This window comes from Psammomys obesus, unplaced genomic scaffold, assembly GCF_907164565.1.
Source record: "Psammomys obesus unplaced genomic scaffold, mPsaObe1.curated_primary_1811, whole genome shotgun sequence".
NCBI lineage: Eukaryota > Metazoa > Chordata > Mammalia > Rodentia > Muridae > Psammomys > Psammomys obesus.
Window position 1 is genome coordinate 535,462 of NW_026590542.1, and position 13,209 is coordinate 548,670.

A 13,209-nucleotide genomic window follows, 5' to 3' on the forward strand; every position below is an offset into this window, starting at 1 on the left:
CACAATATTGCAACTTTAAAAAAAAGAAAAGAAAAAGAAAAGAAAAAGTTTATGTGCATGTTGAAATATTTTAGATAGGTTTCTTATTTTGAAAATAAGAACAAGGAAAGGGGCCAAGAAGAAAAGCTATGTAATCATTCTCTTAAACGTGAAGTGTATTTCCCTTTCTTCAGACAGCTCCTTTTCAGGCATCTGTGCCTTTCAACCTAGGACCCTGAAAGCTATATCTTCTTTTTTGCTGTTTCTTTTCATGTTCTTATTGGTGTCTCTGTCGATAACCCAGCTTGACCTCCTTATTTGATTTTAGCCAGCAGTACCACTCAACATCTGTAGGTTTGGATATTTTTATTGTAGGATTTAGTAGTATTCTTTTCCCATTACTCTTGGTCATATGAGAGTGTATTTGATATAAACCAATCACTTTCTAAAGTTTTCCTGTTGTTGCTACTCTGGGCCCTAAGGGATACTGTCCTTTGTTTTTATTTTGTTTGCTTTTATTATTTTATTTTGGTTTGTTGAGATGGTCTCACTCTTATAATTTAGGCTGTTTTTAAATTCATAGCAGTTCTTTGGTTGTCAGCCTCTCAATGTGGGACAATGTTAACTGGCCTCTAGGACAAGTGCATATTGATCATTTTACTCAGTGTTGTTCTCTTTCCCAGGATGCACCATGATGAAACGTCATAGACCCGTCAGCACCAGTGACAGTTCAGATGAATGTGAGTAGAACCAGCTAGTAGTCCTGTGTAAATGTGCCCCTTGAGGATTTTTTTTTTTACTTCAGAATAAGTTATTTCATGCTTCTTTCAACAGTTGAGTTATTTCTGAGAAGGAAAGGTCAGGATACACTTTTTACTTTTTTAATTTTATCAGAATTGTATAAATTAAACAGAAGAATTTGTTTTGAGTATAGCACTTTTATATTTACCTAAAATTTACTTATAACAAAAGCTGGATCTACCAGTATTTTAACAGAACATCTCTAAAAAGAAAGAAGAAAATTATTGAAAATATGAACTGTAGATCCCACCATTTACATGCAAATTTCATGATTTCCTTGTTTTTTATTTCTGAGTAATATTTCATTGTGTAGATATACCACAATTTGTGCATCCATTCCTCCACTGAGGGGCATCTGGGCTGTTTCCAGGTCTGGCTATTACAAATAAGGCTGCTACAAACACGGTTGAGCAAATGTCCCTATTGTGTACTTGAGAATCTTTTGGATATATGCCTAAGAGTGGTATAGCTAGATCTTGAGGAAGCACTATTCCTAGTTGTCTGAGAAAGCCCCAAATTGTTTTCCAGAGTGGTTGTACAAGTTTACATTCCCACCAGCAGTGGAGGAGGGTTCCCCTTTCTCCACAACCTCTCCAGCCTGAGTGAGCTATCCCAGAAGCAGAAAGATGCACACGGTATATACTCACTCATATAGACATATAATAAAGGATAAACCTACTAAAATCTGTACACCTAAAGAAACTAATCAAGAGGGAGGACTCTTGCTAAAATGCTCAATTCCTATCCATAAAGGCAAAGAGGCTGGACATCAGAAGGAGAAAAGAGGGAACAAGTCAGGAGCCTGACACAGAGGACCTCTGAAAAGCTCTGCCCTGCAGACTATCAATGCAGATGCTGAGACTTAGGGCAATCTTTGGGCAGAGTGCAGGGAATTTTAGGAAAGAAGTGGGAAACAGTAAAATCTGGAGAGGACAGGAACTCGACAAGGAGAGCAACAAAACCAAAAAATCTGAGCACAGGGGTCTTTCCTGAGACTGATATTCCAACCAAGGACTATGCATGGAGATAACCTAAGACCCCTGCACAGATGTAGCCCATGGCAGTTCAGTATCCAAGTGGGTTCCATTGTAATAGGAACAGGGACTGTCTCTGACATGAACTCATTGGCCTGCTCTTTAATTACCTCCCCCTGAGGGGGAAGCAGCATTACCAGACCACAGAAGAAGACAATGCAGCCACTCCTGATGAGACCTAATTGACTAGGATCAGAAGGAAGGAAAAGAGGTCCTCCCCTATCAGTGAACTTGGGGAGGGGCATGCATGCAGAGGGTGGAAGAAGGGAGGGATTGGGAAGGGAGGAGGGAGAGAACCACCACAGGGGGGATACAAAGTGAATAAAGTGTAATTAATAAAGAAAAGTAAATAAATAAAAAGAAAATATAAACTGTAGATCCTGACTTAGATTTTAAGTAAGGTACTAAATGTTTAATTGTGGTTCAAACCATTGGTTTGTTTAAAGCCTTAACAATATCCTTTAGGGAAGTACTGACAGATATTTGTCTCACAGTCTAGTTTTTCTACGGTGGCTTTCCTTCCTTCCTTCCTTCTTCCTTTTTCTCTTTCTTTCTTTTTTCTTTTCTATTTTTTTTTTCTTAGTAGATCTTTTTCTCCAGGCAGAACATGAATTGGGTTATTCCATAATATTACATGAAGTTGAATCTTCATAGCCATTAAGGTTTTTATAATCTGAGTTGTCACTAATAAATGTTAAACTCCACTGAGACTCTCTTGGGTACAATTGAATACTTTCTTCAGTAGTATGAGATCTCTGTGGGCTTTTATCATATCTTTCATATCTAGTTAGTTAGCATTTAGTTAAAAAAATGGGTACTATTTTCAGTATTTTTTTTTTCTAATTATCTTTTGCAGGTCCTTCCACCTCTTTTACTTCTGGCTCAATGTATAAGAAGAAGTCAAAAGATGCCAAGGAACATAAGAAATCTGCTGAGGTGAGATCAGATACTCAATTTTACACTTAAAAATGTAACCATACTTATAATACCCAGATTTATAGGCTCATTCTGATGATTATGCTTAATTTTCCAAGAAAGATTTTTTTGTCTTTTCTCCTTCATGAGAATGGTAATTTTTACATTTATTTCATTTGAAGATTACTGTAGTCCTTTTCTAGCCAGGAAATTAAAAAGAGCTAGATTATGTGTGAAGGATCCCAAGATCTTGTAGCCTAATGTTGAAAATAGTTACATTAGACGGTGGGAGATAGTGGAGAAGGGAAAGACTGAGCCCTAACAGTTTTTGAAACACTACTAGCCCAGAAAAAAAATAGGTAACTTCTCTGATGCTGGGCATCTGCTCCAAGAGCATCAACCTACTAGGATTATATTTGCATTTAGTGGGTCATACAGACTTTCCTTGGTGGAAATTACATTGTTAGAAATTGACCCTGTATCTTCATTTTCACTATAAGTGAAATTCTTAAGTAGAAAAGAAAAAGAGAGTGCATTAATTATCTGTTTCTGCATTGCAAATAATCACAAGATTAGTGGCTTAAAACTGCATACATTTATTATCTCCGTTTCTTTGGGTCAGGAATCTATACTGAGTTTGACTAGAGTCTATGTTCAAGTCTTTCAGGGCTGCAACCACTGTGCTCACTGGGATGTTCTCATGGGGATTAGAGAAGAATTCACTTTCAAGTTATGAGCAAAATTCCTTTCCTTGAAGCTGAAAGACTCAAGATTCCTGTTTTCCTACAGTCTTTTGACATCACTCAGTTCCTAAAAGATTTTATAGTTTCCTGCCATCTGGCCTTTTCTCACAACATGGCTACTTTCTCAGGGACAGGAAAGAGAATCTTTCTATCCCATATGCTAAAATGAAATTTTTATGTGACAGTGTGACATTGATGTTTTTAAAAACAAACAAAAAAACCACCCAGCTTTATCATCTAAAACCTGTTCCATAGTTTATAGTTAGAAACAAGTCATAGGTTCCACTCATTCCAACAAAAATGAAATAACTGATGGGGATTACTTTTTAAGTGTATCCAGCAGAGAATATTTCTCCCTTTCTCAGAGGTCAATTGGACAGAGATCTTTGTGAGGTTGGTAGAATGTCACAGTATTTTTCCAAGTGTCTGCCATACAGGAAAAACCTAGGGAATATAATATACAAAAACAGAAGTGAAAGGGACTTGAAAGATAGCTCAGCAGTTAAGAACACTGGCATTCCTTCTAGAGGATCTAGGTTCAATTCTGAGCATCCACATGCAGCTCAGAACCATCTGTAATTCCACTTCCAGGGCATCTGACACCTTCTGGCTTCCTCAGGCATTAGGCACATATATATTACACAAACACACATGCGCATACGCACACACACACACAGCATTCATACACATAGAATATAATAAATAAATCTTAAAAAAACTTAAGAATACTGTTGAGTGTTCAGTAGACTTTTCTCCAGTGTGAGTTTGTGGGTTTGTCTTATGATTAGACTATAATTAAGGTTTGGAAGAACACTATAATAGAATAAAGAGCCCTTCTTGTCACATTGTATCAAGGGGATTACCATTTGGTTAATATGAGGTTTCTCCAGTATAATATTCCTTTTTTCTTCACTAGTCATTAAGACTGGCATACTAAAATACAGGGATGATGTTAAGCAAGGATTCACTTCTTGATTGAGTTAGTTAATAATATATTTGATAATATTCTTTACAGATTTATGTCTTCTCCTCATCTTAAAAATAGCTACATATGTATATGTAATGTATATATATATGTGTATATATATATATGTATATATATATAAGCTTATATATACCTTATTTCAACATAAGCTTATATATATATATTTACTTTATATTTTAGGGCTTTCTTTTAGAAGCATTAGATCTAGGGCCTCACACATGCTGTGAAAGCACTGTAGTTTTGATCTACATACCCACCCTACTTTATATTTTAGGTTGTTATCCTACGTAATTACATAATTTTTGTGTTTTTGAAATTGTTTCATTATATCAGTAAAATCATCTCTAGTTTTTCTCTTCAGTTCCATCAGTTTCAATTCTTATTCATAGTATTTTCCTCAGGTTTATTTTGTTCTAGATTTTTTTGACATGGTTACTTAGCTATTAGGTAAATGCTCTACAACTGAGCCCTTGTTTCAGTTATTAATGAAACATATTTTGCTTGTAGTGTTGAAGATCAAACGCAATGTCTTGAGTCTGCCACTGAGCTATATTTCCAAGCCTCTTTTTTTTCAATGTGTAACTTTTAGTGCTATATGTTTCCTTTTAAATACTATTTTAGCTGCATCCTATTAATTTTTATATTTAATTTCCTTTTCAAGTTTTTATTTTATTTGGTGTGTCTATTGATTTCTAATTAGAGTCCTTTTGTCAGAAAAGACTATTTGACTTCAGTTATTTTATGTTTGATGATATCTGTTATCATTTTGTTTATTTTGCTTATTTTGCTGATTGATTATACCATGGAAATGTAAAAGAATGTGTCAAATCCTATGGAATGGACAGTCATGTACCGCCTGTGCTGAGAAACAAACCTGGGTCTTCTGCAAGAGCAACAAGTGTTTTTAACCCTGGAACCATGTCTCTAACTCTATGGATTTCTTTTTATTTATTCTTTTTGAGATCCTGAATCTGAGATTTATATCTTCTGCCAAGTTTGGGGAAACTGTTACCATTATTTTTTCAATATTTCTTAAGTTCTACTTTATTTCTTCTTCTCTTTTGTGATTTAAAAATTGCATGTGTGTTGCTTTTTAAGAGCTCATTTTCCTTACTGTGCTCTACTGTGTGCCCTGAGATCCTGTGATTTCTTTCATTCACAATTTTTTCTTGTGTGTGTATGTGTTTAAAGCAGTTGTAGTAATTGAAACTAAGGCCTCAACAATGCTACAGAAGCATTGAACCACCAAGCCATATTTCCAGTCCTGGTTATTGTATTATTCCATTCTGAGATTTCTATTTGCTTATCTTTTCTTTGTTGATATTTTATTGTTTGTAATTTTGTACTGAAGTATAATTATCATGGATGCCTGAAAATTCTTGTCCAGTAATTCTAACATTCCTGTCATCTTAGTGTTGGTGCCTATTAATTGTCTTTTCTTATTCCCAGTTCTTAGTTTGACAACTAATTTTCTATTGTACCCTGGACTTTTTTGTATGATTCTGTAATCACTTGATATATTTTATAAAGAGGTCTGGAGAGATGACTCAGCAGTTAAGAGCACTTACTGTTCTTATAGGGGAACTGGGTTCAGTTCCTATCATGCACATAGCAGTTCACAGCCACCTGTAACTCAGAGTTTCAAGGAATCTGATGCCCTTTTCTCCTCTGTGGGAACCAGGCACATGGTGTATATACATATATGTAGGCAAACACTCATGTACATAATAATAACTAAATCCTTTTCTAAAAGAACATAACTTAAAAAATAATGAAGTATTTGGAGCAATCGTCAAATATTTAGCTCTAGTTGTCTTTTCCTAATCTAAGATAGGATTTACCACAGTATTATCTTTCCCCAAAGACTTTAGTTATAAACTGTCACTGCTACTTAACCACTGGATAATTAAAGGCACTCTAATAGTTTACAAAAATGTATTGCAGTATTCTTCAAAATGATGATTCATTCTCTCATGCTAATCACTTAGAACACTGAGCTCTTTGTGAAACATGATAAACAATATGTCTGTGGTCTTTTATCCACTTATATGAAACATTATATAATAAACCACTGATTTTTGTTTCTTGTACCCTTAGCTTTCTCCCTGTATATCAACCCAATTAATTTTAGTTTGCCAGTATTCTTAGTAAGATCATGTTTTTGTGCCACCTGACCACCTTTGTAGATTTCTTCCATGCAGTGCCCTAAAAATCTTTCCCAAGTGAAAGCAACAAACGTTTTATCTTGTCTCTATAAAGTAGGAAATGAGGTGAGCTCTTTCTCATATAAATAGTACCATGTGATTATGTGATAATTTGGCCCTATGCTTTGTAAAAATTATCACAGCTTAAACGTAACTGCAGCCTCCTGAGAATTCAATGTTTTATTGGGTCATAAACTATGTAAACTTCATGTTACAGAGGAGTTTGACATTCTCCTTCAAGAGACTTGATTAGTGTTAAAGACTAAAATTGTTTGATGTGTCTTTTTCCTTGATCTTATAAAAATGTAGACACATTTATCCTAGACCACTAAGGTATATCTCACTAGTATCTATCAAAGTGTGTATTTTGGTACTACAGACAATAAAGAATATACCTTCTCAAGTGCCTTAAAAGTACATATACAGAATAAGATCAAATATGTTTATAAAACATCAATAATTTTCATTAAATAGGAAATAAGCAACTATTACAATTTGAGAATATTACATAATGAAAATATACTAAGCTAACAGCAATGGAAACCAGTAAGACACTAGCTGAAGAAATCTAACAAAATACTGTTTGAACTGAGTAGCCAAATTTATCACCAGTAAACAAGACATTTAACATTATACATCCCTGATAAAATAGAATAAGAACATAGCATAATTTTTGTGTCAGTCATGGGAGATAAGGAAAGATTGAGAAGTTGTCACAAATTAGAAGATACCAAGGAGGTATACAGGATTCTAGATTGAACTCCAGAACTGAAAAACACTAAAAATATTGGTGAAAATTGAATGAAGTCCTTAGATTAAGTAGTGGTGTATCATTATGTTAATTTCTTGGTTTAGGGTCCAGTATAGCAATTCAAGCTTGTAATTCCAGCATTTGTGAGGCTGATGCAGGAGTATTTCTGCAAGTTCTAGAACAACCTAAGCTATATAGAGATCTTGTTTCAAAACTAAATCAAAATATTTCTAATTTAGATGGATTTATTTTGAGGCCAGGTATGGTGGTGCATGGCTTTAGTCCCAGCACTGAGAGCCAGAGGCAGGAGGATTTCTTAGTTTGAGACAAACCTGGTTAACATAGCAACAGCCACAGCTATGAAATGAGACCTTGTCTCAAAAGAAAACAAACAAAAATTAGAACAATTTCCAATGTCATTTAAGATGTTAATAATATGTGAAACTTGAAGGATATATAAGAATACTGTGCATTTTATAATGTTTCTGTATATATATAATTATTTCTAAGTAAAATTTTAAATGAGGTAAATGCCTAAATAATTGTAAGTTTTCAGCAGGTATTTGTTACTTTAAGAGAGCTGAGGATTGTTTCTTTTATTTAAAAAGAAAAAAAGATCAGTTGGAATATTGTTTATTTAAATTCAAGTAGTAGTAGTAGTAATGCTGGATGGTCTCTTTCCAGAAGTGCTGGCTTCCCTTTCAGTAGGTCAAATCTTCTCAAACAGAAATTGGCCTACCCACTTAGGAATTAGGAGATGTTTATCTTATTGGAAATAGATGGTGAGAAGGGATGATCTTTTCTTTTTTTTTTTTTTAAAAAAGAAGACATTAAATATTATCAGTTTCATAGCAATTTTAAAGTATATGCGATGTATCTCTCCAGGTATTCCGAAAGGACCTCATCAGTGCCATGAAAATTCCTGACTCTCATCATGTTAATCCAGACAGCTATTACCTCTTTACTGACACATGGAAGGAAGAATGGGAAAAAGGTGTTCAAGTACCTGCCAATCCAGATTGTGTTCCAACACCTTCTCTCAGGTATTGGCATGTTTACAACTTTGACTTAAGGAAAGAGCTCTCTTGGTTTTCTATGTACTTCTTGGGTAGAAACTTAGGAGAAGCTATACATTTCTAACATACAGAGTTAACCTAACTCACCAGGTCATGATTAATCAGTAAATTCTAGCTTATTTATCTAAGAGATTTATAAGATGAAATGCTCTGAAGTCCAACTTAAATTAGGAAAAGGCCTTAGACTCTAAGATTTTCATATCTGACTCAGGCATTATTAGTCTTTGCAGATATAACTTTTCCATAGGAAATTGTTTCAATATAAATGGAACCTCAGTGATAGTACTAATAAGTAGCCAAAACATACAGCTTCCAAAACAAAAACTACATGACCTTCATTTTAAAGACTTAAAAACTTAAGGTAGAAACAATTTGTAAATTTTTATGGAAAAGAGTTTTGATTCCAGAGGAACTAGTAAACACTTCAGGTAGTAAACACTTCAAAAATGGTTTTACAAAACATTTTGTCCTACTGGTTTTAGTGTTACTCTAAAACAAGTCTAACATGAAGTAAGATGTTCCCTTTAAGTTTGAGGCAATGTAAGAATTAATAAATAGAAGACACAACTCCAGGGCTGGTAGAACCTGCTGCATACTATGAGAAAGCACAAATCTAAATTGTACATTTGTTTCTGCTACTGAATTAGGGTTTGTGTTTTTGTTTTGATTTGTTTTATTTTGTTTCTTTTTTTTTGGTTTGTTTGTTTTTTTGAAATAGAGTCTCACTGTATAGATTAGTCAGGCCTTTAACTCGCTATATAGCACAAAATAACCTTAAACTGCTATGCTTCTGCCTCAACCCTCTGAGTACTGGGATCACAAGCATATGCCACCATGCCCAATATATGTTAGGTTCTTAAAGAATAGAGATAAACACTCTTAACTTCTCTGTTCCTATTACCAGGTTGATATATCCTATGTATATTCTAGAAGTGCTTGTTGATCACTTCCAGGAATGTAGGCCCAGGCAGCCCATACTCTGCTAAGGAAATCTTCCAAATCCTTTCTTATTTAACACACATTCTAAGATTCACTTGCTTTTGCCACATCCCAACACCTAAAAAGAAGAACATGATGAATGAAATAAAAACTCATATTTTCATGTTTTTGTTCTCATTTTTCATTTTATTTTTATTACAACCTGACCATAGTTTACCCTCCCTTCTCTCCTCCCAGTCCCTCTCACCACCTTGCCTCTCCCCCACACATCAACTCTTCCATTTCTCTTTAGAAGAAGGGCAGGCCTTCCATGGATATCAACTAGCCATGGCATATCAAATTGCAGTAAGACTAGACACCTCTTCTTTTATTAGGGCTAGATGAGGAGACCCAGTAGGAAGAAAGGAAAGACAGACAACAGAGTCAGAGACAGTCCCTGCTTCCACTGTTAGGAGTCCCACATGAAGACCAAGCTATACAACTGTAACACATGTGCAGAAGACCTAGCCTAGGTTAGTTCCATGTAAGCTCCCTTGTTGACGATTCAGGCTCTGAACCCTTCTGAGTCCAGTTTAGTTGTTTCTATGAGTTTTCTTGTAGTATCCTTGTCCCTTCTGGCTCCTACAATCATTCCTCCCTCTTTTCTGCAGGATTCCCCAAGTTTGGCCTAATGTTTAGCTGTGGGTCTCAGCATCTATTTCTATCAGTTGCTAGGTAAAGTCTTTCCGATGATGATTATGCTAGGGTCCTGTCTATCGATATAGCAGAATGTCATTATGAAACATTTTATTGATTTCCCCCAGTCGTGTTTGGTTCTATCCTGTTTCTAGGCTATCCAGCCTCTGGTTCCTGACCCTCCAGGCAGTGTCAGGGGTGGATGTCCTTTCATGGCATGGGTCTCAAGCTGGACCAGTCATTGGTTGTCCACTCCAGCAATTTATGCATCATCTCTACCACAGTGCACAGCATAGGTTGTAGGTTTTGTGGGTAGGTTGGTATCCCAATGCCTCCACTGGAACTCTTGCTTGGTTGTAGAACATGGCTAGTTCAGGTTCCATATCCCCCATTGCTAGGAGTCTTATCTAGGGTCACCCTCATAGATTTCTGGGAGTTTCCATTGCACTAGGTTTCTAGCTCATCCAGAAATGGCCCCCAAGTCCAGTTGTCTTTCCCAGTACTTTCTCCCTCTGTCTTCCTCCCACCTGATTCCTCCTGTTTTCATCCCCACCCAACCCCAGTCCACCCATAATATCTGTTCTATTTCCCTTTACTAGAGAGATTCATGCATTCCTGCCTTGAGCCCTCCTTTTCACTTAGTTTCTCTGGGTCTATGGATTGTATCCTTTTCTTTATGGCTAATATCCACTTATATTCTGAGTCTTGGTTGCCTCACTCAAGATGATCTAGTTTGAAATTTCATGATGTTTTTCACAGATGAGTAATACTCCATTGTGAAAATGTACATTTTCTTTATCTGTTCTTCAGTTGAGGGACATCTAGGTTGTTTCCAGTTTCCAGCTGCTATGAGCTTAGTTGAGCAGGTGTGCTTATGGTATGATGCAATGTCCTTTGGGTATATACTTAGGCGTGGTATAGATGGATCTTGAGATAGATCAATTCCCAATTTCCCAAGAAACCTCCATATTGATTTCCAAAGTGGCTGTACAAGTTTTTGCTCCTACTAGCAATGGAGAAGTGTTCCCCTTGCTCTGCATCCTTGCAAGCATGTTACTTGTGTTTCTGATCATAGCCATTCTGACAGGTGTAAGATGGAATCCCAGAGTCATTTTGATTTGCATTTCCCTGGAGGCTAAAGATGTTGAACATTTCTTTTAACTGCTTCCCAGCCATTAGAGATTCCTTTGTTGAGAATTCTCTTTAGATCTACAGTCCATCTTTAATTGGATTATTTGGTTTGTTGATGTCTAGTTTCTTGAGTTCTTTATATATTTTTGGGTATCAGACCTCTGTAAAATGTGGAGTTGGTGAAGATCTTTTCCTATTCTGTAGGCTGTCATTTTGTCCTTTGGCTGTATCCTTTGCTGTACAGAAACTTTTCAGTTTCATGGAGTCCCATTCATTCATTGCTGATCTTAGTGCCTGCACTATTGGTGTTCTGTTTAGGAAGTTGTCTCCTGTGCCAACACATTCGAGGCTATTCCCCACTTTTTCTTCTATCAATTTTAGTGTATCTGGTTTTATGTTGAGATCTTTGACCCACTTGGAGTTGAATTTTGTATAGGGTGATAGATATGAATCTATTTGCATTCTACATGCAGATATCTAAGACCAGCACAATTTGTTGAAGATGCTTTCTTTCTTCTATTATATAATGTTGGCTTCTTTGTTAAAAATCAAGTGTCCATAGGTGTGTGGATTTATTTCTGGGTCTTTAATTCGATTTCATTGATCAACCTGTTATGACAATACCATGAATTTTTTATTGCTCTATAGTACAGCTTCAAATCAGGGATGGAGATACCTCCAGAAATTCTTTTATTGTCCAGTATTGTTTTATCTATTCTGGTTTTTTTATTATTTTTTTCCATGTGACATTGAGAGTTGCTCTTTCAATGTCTGTGAAGATCTGTGTTGGTATTCTGAAGGGAATTGCATTGAATCTCTAGATTACTTTTGATAAGATAGCCATTTTTTCTATGTTAGTCCTTCCAATCCACAAGCATGGGAGATCTTTCCATCTTCTAATATCTTTTCTGCTTTTTCTCTTCAAAAACTTGAAATTCTTTTCATACAGGTATATATGTATAAAACAGCTGTGGTGCTACATGTTCCACTAACACTCTAAGAATTATTGAAACACCTTAATTGATATTTGGTCTTGATGTTTAGTCAGTCTATGGAATGTACTTTATGAATGTGTGTTTAATTTTTTGGGTTACATGGGGTATGTCTCATGTACTACAATAAAGTTAGGATGGTTTAAGAAGAGAAAATTGAGAGACTAAGTTAGGTTCCTCTCACAGTTAAACACATATTCTTTAATTCATATGAGGCCCTCCATGCTCTAATATTTGCTCTAAGAGTTTAGGATATTTACCATTTTAAATGTTGTGATCTGTATTAAATTCCTTCTGTTTCCCATAGTTTTTTGCTTATCTTATAAAGCCCTTAATTTTAATTTATCAAGGTAAGCTACTAAGTTATTGATCATATTAAATTCCTTAATGAAATTCAGAACTTATTGGTCTTGCTAGATAGACTGTATTTTCAATTTCTTAGAAGATGTCAAATAAGACTTATTCTGTAGTATATGTTTTCTTTAGCAAAGGTTCCTGAAGGATTTGTTAAAAGAGACTTCTTGTTGAGGGCATGGTGGTACATACCTTTAATCCCAGCATTTGTGAAGTAGAAGCAGGCAAACACATCTCAAGTTCAAGTCTAGCCTAGTCCACATAGCAAGTTCAAGACCAGACACATCTACATATATGAAATCCTAAATTTAAAAAAAAAAAAACGCTTTTAAACCATATCTTCAGAGCTTTTGATTCAATAGATCTGAAGTGTGAGGCTTAAGTTTGTTTTATTTTGTTGATATAGGATATTATCATGTAGTGCTTTGCCACCTTCTGTGCTGGGATTCCAGACATCAAACACCATACTCAGCTAAGAATTTCTAGCCATTCCTTACACAGTTTATACTGATAGTTTATGGGTGACACTTTAGGAATAATTTTTATGGAATATGTTAATCATATTTCCTTAATTTAATAGAAGTGTGTGTGTGTGTGTGTGTGTGTGTGTGTGTGTGTGTGTGTGTGTGT

The 13,209-nt window shown here is 35.4% G+C and overlaps 1 protein-coding gene across 3 annotated transcripts in view; it reads left to right on the top strand.

Moving 5' to 3' along the window:
* Jade3 (jade family PHD finger 3) overlaps positions 1–13,209 on the top strand; it is a 109,544-nt gene that overhangs the window by 46,592 nt on the left and 49,743 nt on the right. For all 3 annotated transcript variants that reach the window (XM_055607907.1, XM_055607905.1, XM_055607906.1), the window contains exons 3-5: positions 663–719; positions 2,671–2,750; positions 8,298–8,455. In XM_055607907.1, coding sequence (XP_055463882.1) covers positions 671–719; positions 2,671–2,750; positions 8,298–8,455 — 287 coding nt within the window. In that variant the 5' untranslated portion in view covers positions 663–670. The remainder of the gene's footprint in view (positions 1–662; positions 720–2,670; positions 2,751–8,297; positions 8,456–13,209) is intronic.